The sequence below is a fragment of the Formica exsecta genome, unplaced genomic scaffold (genome assembly GCF_003651465.1).
Source record: "Formica exsecta isolate Colony F162 unplaced genomic scaffold, ASM365146v1 scaffold170, whole genome shotgun sequence".
NCBI lineage: Eukaryota > Metazoa > Arthropoda > Insecta > Hymenoptera > Formicidae > Formica > Formica exsecta.
The window spans coordinates 27,831-43,328 of record NW_021849016.1 but is presented as its reverse complement, the minus strand read 5'-3'; the positions used below and the strand labels follow the sequence as shown (position 1 = coordinate 43,328).

The window sequence follows — 15,498 nt, the reverse complement described above, 5'->3', positions numbered from 1 at the left end:
ATATAAAATAATTGCAAGCAAAAAACCGATATAAATGATAATCACTTTTCATATATCATTTTTTTTTTTTTTATTATTAACTACTCGCAGACGAGAATCGCCTAACACAACCTTTAAAGAACAGGAAAGAAACCTGACAGGGGTTATCCATGGACGTGTACACCGAGCTATGTGCTGTCTCTCGAGGCGGTAACGGCAGACTTAACGGTATCCCATTCCAGCCCAATATTTACATTCTTTTCGCTGGTAAATGCGGTATATTGTATCTACGTAGTGCAATTCGGCAATGCGGAGTTTATAAAATCGATGCTGCACGAATGGATTGACATCGCGAGAGAAAGTGACATCACCTCAAAAGAGCATGACTGGTTTTATAGCAGCTAGTAATCGCGATATAATGAGAGCGCACGCGATTCCAAAGCTATGTTTATAAAAAGCTATTAGTTTATTAAATATTAATTATGTGAAATAATTTATAAATAGATACTAGTTTATGAATGTGTTAATAATATGAAAGAATTCTCATTTTATACAAGAATGCTCGAACGTATGTGATATAATCGATAAATGTTCAAACTGCATTTTGGAGCATTAAAAACTTTTTTGGGATTTTATTAATACTTTTCAAGCTTCGAATATTATGATTAATCGAATTGTCCTATGTTTTCAATAATATGGTTTTGTATTAAATTCTTATTTTTGATCAAAATTCTAATTTCGGCTTTTCTTTTCGGAAAATTGCCTTATGTAGATGAATTTCTTATAGATCTGGGAAATGCGGCAATTTTCTGGAAAGGTGGACTCCAGTCTCATTTCTGTTCTACTGTATAGGCAATTCCGTGACACTTTCACGGTTAATGCGGTTGGGCGAAAGTCAGGGAGTGACGAAACTCTATGCCGGATACGCATCGCAGTGTCGTTGCTCCTGCGCGTGTGTTAGCGATGACGTTAGTGGCTTCATGCAAATATCTTTCCTTGCGCAAACGGGAAGCCCGATATAGCGACGGCGAAACTCATGAAAGCTACCCGAGTGACGCGTTAATCGATGACTCTTTCATGACACCTGGACGAAATGCTTACAGCATCGATTTTCGTAGAATATAAAATCTAATATAAATGTGTGCATGAATATTTTCTCTCAATTAAAACTCTATATCTCTATTAATATCTCAATAAAAATCAATAATGATAAGGACTTGATATTTTAGCACTTTCACAGAGTATATTAGTTTATATATAAATCGTTGTTAATTACATTGACGTGGAATAAATTGTAATCAATCATTAATATGTACACAAATATAGACAAAATCTATGATAATATTACTACAAAATATATTATAGATGCTAATAGGTGAAAATGTTTGAAGCGCAATAACGATCGTATAATTTTAATGGCTCACAGATGGGAACGGATCTTGAAACGCGTGCAAAATTAAATCCATAAAATTTGCACGAATTTTCAACGAGCGCAATGACTGGATATTTTTCATAGATATGAAAATATCTATTTTTTGTACAAACTTTTGCATCTTATTATTAATATAATTTGTTGAAATATGAAGAATATATTTTATGTATAGTTCAATATATAACAAAGAAAACAATAATTGCATCTCTATCAATATATTTTAAAACTTAAAATAATTTAGATATTGAACACTCACATCTCGTGCAGACAGACTACATATTAGAATTAAGAAGGTATTTGCTTTGTTTTGTTCGTTTTAAAAACAAGTGACAAATATATAAATAAGAAAAATATAGGTTACTCTTATTGAATTACTTATTCGATTTTTTTTATGCGGGTCTTTAAAACACTATTGCCAAATCGTATGTACGTGTGTCGTAACCTTTGCCAGTTTTTTAATTTGAAACGATAAACTCTTCGAGTACTTAAACGTAAGTGCGTGTCATGCTCGCAGCTTTCTCCTGACAATAGCCCGATGTGTTTATAATAATATACTTGTAAAACAAATTATTTATAATCATATATAATATATATTATAATTATTTAATATAATTATATTATTTAATATAATTATTTAATTATATATAATATATATATTATATATGTATAAATATATATATTGTAATAGCATGCATGCTTATCTTTTCAGATAGCATATGTTTCTGCAAAACCGGATGTGTATTTTTATTTACGCTCTTTTTTACACAGCAAGTTCAGATAAATTTTTCACAAAGTTTCAATAATATTATATATTTATTATATTTTATAAAGGATTATTGTAATTATTCAAATATTTCGATGCATAAACAAATACATAATCATTAACAATCGATAAAACAAATGCATAATTTACAATTTTTATAGTAAATATCTCAATATTATTATATTTCAGCTTTTTTATAATAAATCTTGTTAAAAAAATGTATTTTTTATTTGTATTGTAAAATTTTCTCCGTGTCGATATAGCGTTTTTGTGAATCTACTGAAATTTTCGGAGGAAGTCAAGATACCGGTTTTTCGAGTATGCTGACATGTCGCTGATTTAAAAACCTATCAGACAGCTTCAAGATACTTGCATTTTTCCGTAAATTACGTTAATTATCTCGTGATTAAATTGCGACGCCGACACACGAGAATATCTTAAACTCGGCATTAATATCACCGCGACGATATCACGCTGCGATCATTGACATCTCCATTGAATCTCTTTTAATGTTCATTTATTTTTCATAAATTATATCCTTACATTGCAATACTACGCAGGGTAAACTTGACCTTTTGCAACATATTAATAATTAAAAAAATATAATTTATTTTAATTAAATATGTTTGTAATTGTATTTTATTATTTTTGTATATTTACAATTGAAGCAATTATATAGTTATGATTAAAGATATGTTTTATTAAACGTAACTTTGCTATTCCGTACATTTCTATCATTAATAGAATCATAACTTTAAAAAAAAAATATGAAAATTTGTATTAAATTAAATACAAAAAATTAGATATATTTAATTTTACAAGTTAAATTTTCTCTCTTTTTATATAAATTTTAATTTATTTTAAATATCCATCAAGATAAGCATACAACATGAATACTTTACATCTAATCATTTTATCCCCACTCTCTTGTGATGGCTCACTACCCTATCCCAACCTTTCTCGAACTTACCAGATAGTGCAAGGATTGTCAAGGTCATGAGGACCCTGGACGTCGAGCTTGCCATGATCATCGACTGCTCTTGCAACCCCCGCAAGCAAGATCAAGGATACGAATGTCAAGGCGCGATATTGCGTGAAGTTTTCCTTCAGGATTCCGTACACCCGGAGGGGTCGTCGTTGACTTGAAGCGAGCCGTAATGCCTACCGATGTCCGCCATTTTGGATCACAAGCCTACAGCGAGCTGCTGGACATCAGGAGAGCTGGACTTCACGGGCATAGCACGCGGTGCGCCATTCTTTCTTTTCTCTCTTTTTTTTCTTTCTCTCTCTCCCTTTCTTCTTCTCCTCTCTCTGTCTTATCCTTCCACTTGTTCTTTTTTTTCTCTTACTCAGTCTCGCACTCTCGCACACGGTTGACCTACTTGGCAACGGATCACACCGGTGTACACGTCAGGTTTTCGGCCAATACGCGCCGCACCGGACTTTAACTGAATATCTAAAGAATCTTAAGCTTGTCTCACGTGGTTGGTCACTTTATTTTTTTGTCGCATAAAAACTCGTTTTATTTAATTTTATTTTGAATATTTTTGAATTATCGTATTTTAAATGATTCTGCTCTTGCTTTTTATTATTTATCGGCACTTTTTTCTCAGGTAATTTTTATCTGATTTAAAAAAAAATTGATTATATCATTAAGTTTTAGTGTCTCAATATTGATGATTAAAGATAAATTAACATATATTTTTCAAAATAATTCACCAATATTGGCATCAAACAATCTTTAAGAAAAGAATAATTAATTGTCCACTTGCACGGTGCAGCGGCATAAAAATTTAAATTTGATTTTTCAGATAAAAATGCAAATATTGGAAAGCATAAAACATCATAATAATAATAAGTTTATAAATCAATCTTCACACTTTTGAAGGCAATAATTAATTGTTTGCTTTAGATAATCCATTCCACACATAAAATAACATGAACCATTCAAGTGATTAATTACTGTTCAATAGCAATAAATGCTATCGCATTGCACATGTGATACACTTCAGTACAACATTTTCGCTCTCGATTCACACTGTAGAAACGCACATTGTCGAGCAAAGTTCACGAGGAGACAGTCTCAGTGAATTTCTTCTCGAGAGAAATAAATCCAACAATCTCAAAAAAAAACTCAATCGCGGTTTCTTCTGTCAAAATCCGGCGACCGCAGAAGAGCCCACAAGAAGATCATTCGCTTTCCTCAGCAATCAACGTCGCCGTCTTGTCCCGAGGACTACGGAATCCCAGTGCGCGAAAAAGAGGAACTTGAAGCATGCACCATCCGAGGTTCACTTTACGGTCGTTCACACGGCACTGGCTGAGGCTGAAGACGGTCATACACACACGTCTCTCCCACTTTAGCTATGCCATAGCTACACCATGGTGCACTGTACACTACTGCCGAGCATGTACGTCACGTCTTGATGGTTGCCTTCCACCATGCTCGGCTATCTCTCTCCACCATTCGTGCTCTACAGAATAATCCTTCCCCACTCCTATGAATTTTTCTCTCTTTCTCCTGGCATATTCTGTGGCGAACCATGTATATACCCTGCGCGACTGAATACTATACAGGTTTCGTTCATATAGTCCGTGTCTCATCAGTTTTCTAAATCGAGGCAGGTAAGCTTTCGGCGACGACAGAGAAAAAGAAACAAAGAATCAAGTTGAAACTGAACTTTCAACTTCGAAAGTGCTCTTGGCATTTCAAAATAATTTTTTTTTAATATTGACAGATATTTTTATATAATCTCTCTCTTTAAGTCGTATATATACAAGAAATCAGAACCTTATCGTAAGATTGCGGCTTCAATGTTTTTCGACGGAAATCAGGATATCAACTAAAACATTCTCCGATTTTTGACAAAATAAATCGTAACTTGTTCAGAAAATTAAGATAAGTGTCTCATAATAGAAGAAAAATAAAATAAATATTATAAAAAGTTTATGAGGCATATTTGAATAATCATTTTAAATAAGATCATAAGAGATAAACTATACTTTATTACTCGTTAAATTAATATTTAGCACTAAACAATTTTGCCTAATTTCTCTTTCGTTTTCCGTGACTTCATTTAACATGCAAATCATCATTAGAATAACGCTGCGATAAATCGGATAATTATTACATAATGAATATCTTGTTTAACAAAACATTAAAAATATAACTTGATAATGCATATAATGCAGACTTATTTTTCAACAAAATAGATAGATTGTACAGGAGATAACAATTGATGACATCGAGATTGTATTATCTTTTTCGCAATATAATTAAAATAATAAAAATAAAGTAGAATTATTTAAAATTGCCAATCATTTTTGTCGCGCACTATTTTAATCTTGCAACTGTCAACACTGAATCATTCTTCTCATCGTACAGATTTTTAATTACTGTAATTAAAAATTGCTAGGTGCTTTGAATGCAACCTGCTGCTACATTGTTCCATGCTACATTGCATGCTTTAAAGTTGGTCATTTCATTGACGTCTGTAATTGTCGAGAAAATGGAGTAAACGTGATGTCGCATGTGACATTTGATAATTTACTCTGATATACAGGCAGTCAATTATACAATCAACAATAATTATTGTACAATTTTACAGTTTCTCCGTTAATATTATGACATTTAATAATATTGTTCAACATGTACGTTAAATTATATTAACAATAATTATCATACGATGTTAAATTTCTGTATACGTTATTTGTTTTTGTTTATCTCTAAGAAATATCGTTAAGTATTGAAAAAATTACGCGGTTTTATAAATGTAAAGATTAGCTATGATTTACTGTGATTTAAATGTATGCTTTTAAAAAGGCTAGTAAAATTTTACTTGACATTTAACTGGATAATTAAGTAAACTGTTTTACGTAAAGTCGCACAACATGTGCAGTTAACGGGACTTCTTAGTGGCATCATGAGCATGACAATCTCATGCTTGCACTAAATTGTCACTAGCGTTTGTTCTTTCCTCTAATGTAATAGGAAAACTAAAAAATAAAATCCTGAATAAGTCCTTGCATTTTTCTTTGACTTTATTAAAATAATTCTACCACGATATAAACTAAATAATAATGCAACATTATACGATTTAAAATCTTATAAGTTAACTTTCAATAAAACTTAAGAAACGAATAAGTAATAGATAAAAGAATATATGACTTATTGAATCTCAGAAAAGATCTTGACGAAATTATGCTGCACTATTTCTACGAATAATAATAAGAATATAATACATTTAACAATTACCGTGAAATTAATATAACAGTTATAATTAATATTTTGGTCAGTACATTTGTACAGTTCATCTCTTTTAATTTTTTCATTGTATAAGATCTAGCAAAGGCGTGCGTCTCTTTCCTTCTTTTTCTCTCTCTTCGTGTTTTGCTATATTAATGAATATAACATAACTGAAAGAATTGGTCAGTGCGGTCTAACTGAATCTCGGAACCGTATTGTGCACGCACAAACATATCTTTCTGTATTCAGAAAACGCAAGATGTACCGATGCCTTACTATTTTTTCCATTATTATGATAAATTGCGTGTTCATGTCCATTACTACGTTTTTTTACGCTTTAGAACAAATATCCATATTTCATTCGTATATGATTATTGTCATGCGATAAGCTAGAATCACGTTTATATATACACATACACACAAAATTTAATAAAACTTTAAATTTTAACTAATAAATGCATAATTACTTAAATAATTATTTACAGCATGTCTACAGTTAAAACTGTTTTAACATAAACGATTATTAAGTCAAAATATAATGCATGCTTTTCTGCATTTATTATTTAAATTTTGAATTTAATTTATCTCCAGAAAACATTAAATTTCAATATGCTCAAATATTTCAAACGGTTATTATCTGGCAATGCGGTAACTCGAAATAAACAGGAAGTGAAAAATAAAAGATAGATGATGCTACTCGAAATAAACAGGAAGTGAAAAATAAAAGATAGATGATGCTACTCGAAATAAACAGGAAGTGAAAAATAAAAGATAGATGATGCTACTCGAAATAAACAGGAAGTGAAAAATAAAAGATAGATGATGCTACTCAAAAATATAGATAAATCAGAGCGAGATCTTTTTTGTGAAATTTTTAAGATGCCATATTAGCAGCTGTAAGGAATCTCGTAAAAATGATTGAGGAATGCATCGGCGGATTCCTCGTAAGATTATAACCTGATGATTCTCAACCTTGTCCTTGATTCTTGCCAGTCATTTCGTAACAAGTATCGTTCCTTTTATCTATATTTTCGTTATAATTAGATCGAAAATATTTCTCGAGTTTTGAACATATATCAAATATATATTTCATATATATGTAATATATTTTAAACAATTTTTATTTTTATTATGATAAAAATTTTTAATGCCATTTAATAGTTTGCATAATTATATTATATTCTTAATTATTTAAAAAATGAATTTTAATTATTTTAGGGGGGAAGAATGTGTATGTGTGGAATTACTGGGGAATATTACTTTCATATGCAGAATTAGCTAGCCTACTTTCCTAATTCGTTACTAATTTGTGAAAGCTTGACAGCTGTAAGACGTGCGCGCCACGTATGTACATACATACAATACGTCATCTCATGCTTTCTGATAATTCTGCAACATTCACTGGCAGACGATATGGATGCATATATATTGCTATGCAGTTGCATTTCTTTTTCTTTTCCTCTCTCAATGCAGCAAAAATGTAATGCAATCTTTCAAAAAATGTAAATAATAGATTTTACATAAAAAAGATTATACTGCAATAATTATATAGCACAAAATCCGTAATGCGATTAAACAGGTATACGGGATCAAGTTTTAAATGATTTAAAAATATTTATTTTTACAACAGCAGGAAAATATTTTTTCTCCATCAGTAATCAGGATTCATTTATCGATTGATCTCACGTATCGGCACACCCGTTTGCTATATGAGCTACTATACGACCTTTAGTAGAATCGTCCGCATTGCAACACACGGCGCATGAAGAATTAAAACTGCATTTCTACGTAACGGGTAGCCCCCTAATAGCCAAGTATGCATGAAATTATACTCGGTCAGTAACTGACTCTCATCCGGAAAGGAAAGATAAAATAAGAGAGAATTATCTTTTTGCATAAGTTAGGAGTAGAGAATTTTGCTAATACTTATTAAATATTTATTCATGTTGTTATATTTAAATTATTCTTATTTGTTATTATATTCGTATATTATTATTGTTAAAAGCCATATATTTACATATACTATTCTATTTAATTTCATGAAATATATGACAGTCTTTTCAGACTTATGTGACGTATATATATAATCTCTCTTACAATTTAATTATTTTTAGTTATATATAATAATTAATATCTATTAATATAGTTATTAATAGTGTAGTCTATTAATTTAGTTATGTACAATAATTATTAATATCTATTAACATTTTATGCACATAACATACACGTGCACTATAATTAAGTAATAAATATATCAGTTAATCATAGCGCGCACAAAACTTATTTTAATACAATCTAAGTTCAAATATCTATATAATTATTTTTTTATTTGCATGTATACTTTAATTTAAATACAGATTTTATTATTATTGACTGCTGGTAATAAGTTTGTTTAATCTTTATCATAAGTTGATAGTATTGAAAAAGATGTACATGCTTCATTATTTGTTTCAAATTAAGCAAATAAATACAAATTAACAAAATTTTCATTTTTCAATTGTAAATTGATATAATTATCATATTTAATATAAAATATATGTCACATATATTATAATATAGATATACCATACACACATTAGATCGACACGTCTCAAATGATAACTGTACTTTTCTATCAATGGATAACTACTATCGATGAATGTGTTTATTAAACATATGATTTGTGGATATAGTTTTTAAACATCTAACATGAACTATGTATTAATTGCATGTGTACTTGATAAATATATTTATAGATGAGAAAGAGAGAGAGAGAAATATTAATTTTATCCTACTAGTTGCCATAAGAACGTCCTACAAAATTTAAATAAAATATGATTTTTATATTTAATCAATATTCAGGCAAAAAAATTTTTAAAATAAGCTTCTCGATATTTTATCAAATTTTAATCAAAAATTATAAAATTATATATAATAACTATCACGAATAAACAATCCTATTTTATAAATTGTAAAATAATCACTAAATGAACTATCTTGCAAAAACAATGCGGTAAATTATAAAAAATTCGTCGGGCATCCAAAAACTTATTAAGTACGTCAATCGAGGCGGGAGGAGCATAAACGATGTTGTCGTCCGCATCAAGCGCACAATTACTGTCGTCGTTTTAAGCGTATCGTCGGTCGTCGGTGATAGCCAAAACGAGCATCCGGACGTGGTACTGGGAGACGAAAACAAGAAAACAAGAGAAGTGCAAGAGAATCAAGCAGACGAAGCTGTCATGTTAAAAAAAAAGAAATAAGAAGAGGCAGAAAATAACTGTGGAAGAGCGCGATCTTGTTGGACGCTGATAATTAGTGGCTTCTAAGATGAAACCAAGTTCGAAAAACAAAGTATATATTGTGTTAATTGAATGATAAAATCGGAAAAAGTTTATTAAAGTATATGTTTTACTATTGTCTTTATTTTATAAAATATATTGAATACTATATATGTGTACACACTTTACATCAAATGTCGATTATAATATCATCTTTTTAAAGTTTGTATTAATTCCTCGTATCGCCTAAATAGAATTAAAAATATCCTTGCAAAATTACGTCATAAAGCTGTCAAATGTATTGTAAAAATAGAAATCTTATAGTCTTCGCTATTTATTTCTTCGACAATTTGTATGATGTTTTCTCTTAATCATAATATATATATAAAAATTCTTTTCAAGATCCAATTTTTTAAAATTAGTTCATCAATCGTCATGGACATTTAATACTATTTCATGAATCCGTCAGCTTTCATCTTAAATGATATATAAATTTTGTAAATTAATATACATATCTTTCCTGATATAATATAATAAAATTGGAACAGAAAATCATTGACAAATAATCTCGTTGCCAAGATATCCGTGATGTTTCCGACAAACATAATTCGACTAGCATACCCTCCTTCCGAAAAGCCACATTCCGACACGTCCAACCCTAAACGTCGACCAACCCCGATACCCTTCTAGGAACAACTGCATGGATACAATCTACGAGCTGAAAAACGACGCAGTAAACGAGAGAAAAAAAATCGCGTTGGTAAAAAAAAAGATCAGAAACAGACACAAAATTCGTGTGTGTCATAACTGTCCGCGAGGGTGCAACGAACTAGCCGGGCATCGGAATGACATGGGTATGGGACATTCCTTTACCGTCCCCGTTAATTGGCACTTTCATCCGCAAAGCTGGTCGTTTGTGAGTCCCGGGGACCAACATCAAGAATAGTCTCCGCACCGGATCGATCGCGGATCCCTCTCCTTCCTTAGTCGCTTTTGTACAATCCGGCCGCATTGTGGGACTATCGACATGCCTCCTTTTCTCTTTGCCGCCTCTTCTCTCTCACTACCTTCCTGGCGCTCTGCTTCTGGTCCTAGAACTATGCACCAGAATGCCTCCGACCTCACCAAACTAGACGCCGGACTGGTTTTTGTCCAATTTAGATACCCCATTGTTCGGTTCGCATTGGAATGAAAATAGAAGAACCACTAACAGCGTCCTATTCGTGTATGTTGCATAGGAAAACACCGGCAGTATCAACGAGCACGCTCGATTCTCCTGTCAAATCGATGTATATAGGCAAAATGAATTTTAAAAGTGACGCTAAAAGAGTAAACAATGGAAGCGTAATAAAACATTTCTCGATTTCACGAGATGACATTCCGCTCTTTATTGAACTCCAAAATACGAATATTTCTATTTTATCGTGCTTTAGCTTTTGATCAATATTCACGTCTGACTCATATTTTCCAGATTATTGTAAACAATTAACCAAGCTTTAAATTTTATGTAAAATTAAGATACAAATGATACTGTATTTTAGAATTGCACTGTGCGCGAAAATAATGTTTCAATTTAACTGCAATATGCAAACAGAAGTGTTAGTGCGACATCACAACGCATCGATAAGAAACCAAAGTGTATATCGCGTCGTGTGTCCAGAACTGTATACTGTAATATATAATTATTATTAATATCTATTAATATAGTTATTAATAGTGTAGTCTATTAATTTAGTTATGTACAATAATTATTAATATCTATTAACATTTTATGCACATAACATACACGTGCACTATAATTAAGTAATAAATATATCAGTTAATCATAGCGCGCACAAAACTTATTTTAATACAATCTAAGTTCAAATATCTATATAATTATTTTTTTATTTGCATGTATACTTTAATTTAAATACAGATTTTATTATTATTGACTGCTGGTAATAAGTTTGTTTAATCTTTATCATAAGTTGATAGTATTGAAAAAGATGTACATGCTTCATTATTTGTTTCAAATTAAGCAAATAAATACAAATTAACAAAATTTTCATTTTTCAATTGTAAATTGATATAATTATCATATTTAATATAAAATATATGTCACATATATTATAATATAGATATACCATACACACATTAGATCGACACGTCTCAAATGATAACTGTACTTTTCTATCAATGGATAACTACTATCGATGAATGTGTTTATTAAACATATGATTTGTGGATATAGTTTTTAAACATCTAACATGAACTATGTATTAATTGCATGTGTACTTGATAAATATATTTATAGATGAGAAAGAGAGAGAGAGAAATATTAATTTTATCCTACTAGTTGCCATAAGAACGTCCTACAAAATTTAAATAAAATATGATTTTTATATTTAATCAATATTCAGGCAAAAAAATTTTAAAAATAAGCTTTTTGATATTTTATCAAATTTTAATCAAAAATTATAAAATTATATATAATAACTATCACGAATAAACAATCCTATTTTATAAATTGTAAAATAATCACTAAATGAACTATCTTGCAAAAACAATGCGGTAAATTATAAAAAATTCGTCGGGCATCCAAAAACTTATTAAGTACGTCAATCGAGGCGGGAGGAGCATAAACGATGTTGTCGTCCGCATCAAGCGCACAATTACTGTCGTCGTTTTAAGCGTATCGTCGGTCGTCGGTGATAGCCAAAACGAGCATCCGGACGTGGTACTGGGAGACGAAAACAAGAAAACAAGAGAAGTGCAAGAGAATCAAGCAGACGAAGCTGTCATGTTAAAAAAAAAGAAATAAGAAGAGGCAGAAAATAACTGTGGAAGAGCGCGATCTTGTTGGACGCTGATAATTAGTGGCTTCTAAGATGAAACCAAGTTCGAAAAACAAAGTATATATTGTGTTAATTGAATGATAAAATCGGAAAAAGTTTATTAAAGTATATGTTTTACTATTGTCTTTATTTTATAAAATATATTGAATACTATATATGTGTACACACTTTACATCAAATGTCGATTATAATATCATCTTTTTAAAGTTTGTATTAATTCCTCGTATCGCCTAAATAGAATTAAAAATATCCTTGCAAAATTACGTCATAAAGCTGTCAAATGTATTGTAAAAATAGAAATCTTATAGTCTTCGCTATTTATTTCTTCGACAATTTGTATGATGTTTTCTCTTAATCATAATATATATATAAAAATTCTTTTCAAGATCCAATTTTTTAAAATTAGTTCATCAATCGTCATGGACATTTAATACTATTTCATGAATCCGTCAGCTTTCATCTTAAATGATATATAAATTTTGTAAATTAATATACATATCTTTCCTGATATAATATAATAAAATTGGAACAGAAAATCATTGACAAATAATCTCGTTGCCAAGATATCCGTGATGTTTCCGACAAACATAATTCGACTAGCATACCCTCCTTCCGAAAAGCCACATTCCGACACGTCCAACCCTAAACGTCGACCAACCCCGATACCCTTCTAGGAACAACTGCATGGATACAATCTACGAGCTGAAAAACGACGCAGTAAACGAGAGAAAAAAAAATCGCGTTGGTAAAAAAAAAGATCAGAAACAGACACAAAATTCGTGTGTGTCATAACTGTCCGCGAGGGTGCAACGAACTAGCCGGGCATCGGAATGACATGGGTATGGGACATTCCTTTACCGTCCCCGTTAATTGGCACTTTCATCCGCAAAGCTGGTCGTTTGTGAGTCCCGGGGACCAACGTCAAGAATAGTCTCCGCACCGGATCGATCGCGGATCCCTCTCCTTCCTTAGTCGCTTTTGTACAATCCGGCCGCATTGTGGGACTATCGACATGCCTCCTTTTCTCTTTGCCGCCTCTTCTCTCTCACTACCTTCCTGGCGCTCTGCTTCTGGTCCTAGAACTATGCACCAGAATGCCTCCGACCTCACCAAACTAGACGCCGGACTGGTTTTTGTCCAATTTAGATACCCCATTGTTCGGTTCGCATTGGAATGAAAATAGAAGAACCACTAACAGCGTCCTATTCGTGTATGTTGCATAGGAAAACACCGGCAGTATCAACGAGCACGCTCGATTCTCCTGTCAAATCGATGTATATAGGCAAAATGAATTTTAAAAGTGACGCTAAAAGAGTAAACAATGGAAGCGTAATAAAACATTTCTCGATTTCACGAGATGACATTCCGCTCTTTATTGAACTCCAAAATACGAATATTTCTATTTTATCGTGCTTTAGCTTTTGATCAATATTCACGTCTGACTCATATTTTCCAGATTATTGTAAACAATTAACCAAGTTTTAAATTTTATGTAAAATTAAGATACAAATGATACTGTATTTTAGAATTGCACTGTGCGCGAAAATAATGTTTCAATTTAACTGCAATATGCAAACAGAAGTGTTAGTGCGACATCACAACGCATCGATAAGAAACCAAAGTGTATATCGCGTCGTGTGTCCAGAACTGTATACTGTAAACTGTATATAGTCAATTCATTGTGCTTTCTCTGTCTCTCTCGAAGAGTACCACGCCGAAATGCCATGAAAGAAACTCTATAAGCAACCAGGTGTAGACGGCTTCCAGGTGTTCTTAATGCAACGTCAAAATAGTCCTCCAACATAATCTTCTTTTTTTAATTATTTCTATATATTTATATTATCTTTTTGATTATACATTTTGCACGATCATACATAGTCTATACATACACAATTCCCCGCTAATATAGATGTATAAATAATTAATTTTTTTGATTTTTTAATGAGACTAACAAAATTGAAGAAGTTAAATGATAAGATTTATTTAATGATAATGATTTAATCTTCGCTCTCGAGGATTAAATCGAAAATTAATTCTTTGCAAAGATCAGAGATACATATGTAGATCCACATTCCATACATTATGTGATATTTCCAGTATCGATCCACAAGTAAAATGTGTGTTCCAACCGTGACTTTCGAGCAGCTTAAATAACTTGATGAGAGAATTTATAATTAACGTTCGTGACTGAAACAAAAAAATTGCCACTTTGTCGGTGCATCAGATCCTCGTTAAATAGCACATAACGGAACTCTTACAATCCCTTTCTATTTTTAAGGTCGCCGTATTTTCTCCATGGAATGAGCCGCGACATTGATTTTTAGAAAGCACTTCTCGTAATTCTTGTTGCTTTAATTATCTTACAATCTTAGTAATAAATAACAAAGCTTCTATCGTATTTTTATTGATGCAAGAGTAAATCTAAGATCACAAAATAGATACAATACTAAAATTGATTAGTTGTGTATGTAATCTTAAATAAGTAGCATATCTTATAAAATATATATCGATAATAAGAAAAAAAGAAAGATGACAATAATCTTAATGATAATGCGATTTATGAAGATAAATTAACAAGGGAATTTTTTTTACGCGCTCTTATCTGATTCTATCTTCAATTCAAACGAATTATTAATCGCCTCTCTAGATTTATATGTACGGAATCGCATAAAGTACAGAGTAACTCGTTAAACGGCAATAGTGGTCATTGATTCGTATGTCATCTGGCTGCAATATGCGTCACTGCGTTAGATGCACTTATATAGAAAACGAGCGAGTTAAATGCATGCATCACTGGTTCGTCACGCAGGATAATTCTGCGCAAGCTATTCGAATAACTAGAGTGACGAGCATAAAAAATCTCCTAATCATCAGTCTATATATACATAGACTGTGTAGTCATTCATAGAACGAAAATAATTTTCCCTGGTATTTTTATTGTTCTTTTTTTATTTTAAGATATAAATTATTATTTAAATTAT

The 15,498-nt window shown here is 31.3% G+C and overlaps 2 protein-coding genes across 2 annotated transcripts in view; one reads left to right on the top strand and one right to left on the bottom strand.

The window, feature by feature from the left end:
* LOC115233313 overlaps positions 1 to 3,731 on the bottom strand; it is a 23,258-nt gene extending 19,527 nt beyond the window's left edge. Inside the window, exon 1 of the mRNA XM_029803648.1 lies at positions 3,145 to 3,731. Coding sequence (XP_029659508.1) covers positions 3,145 to 3,205 — 61 coding nt within the window. The 5' untranslated portion in view covers positions 3,206 to 3,731. The remainder of the gene's footprint in view (positions 1 to 3,144) is intronic.
* The window catches only part of LOC115233314 (cyclin-dependent kinase 4-like), a 57,508-nt gene that overhangs the window by 26,097 nt on the left and 15,913 nt on the right, over positions 1 to 15,498 (top strand). The window lies entirely within an intron of this gene.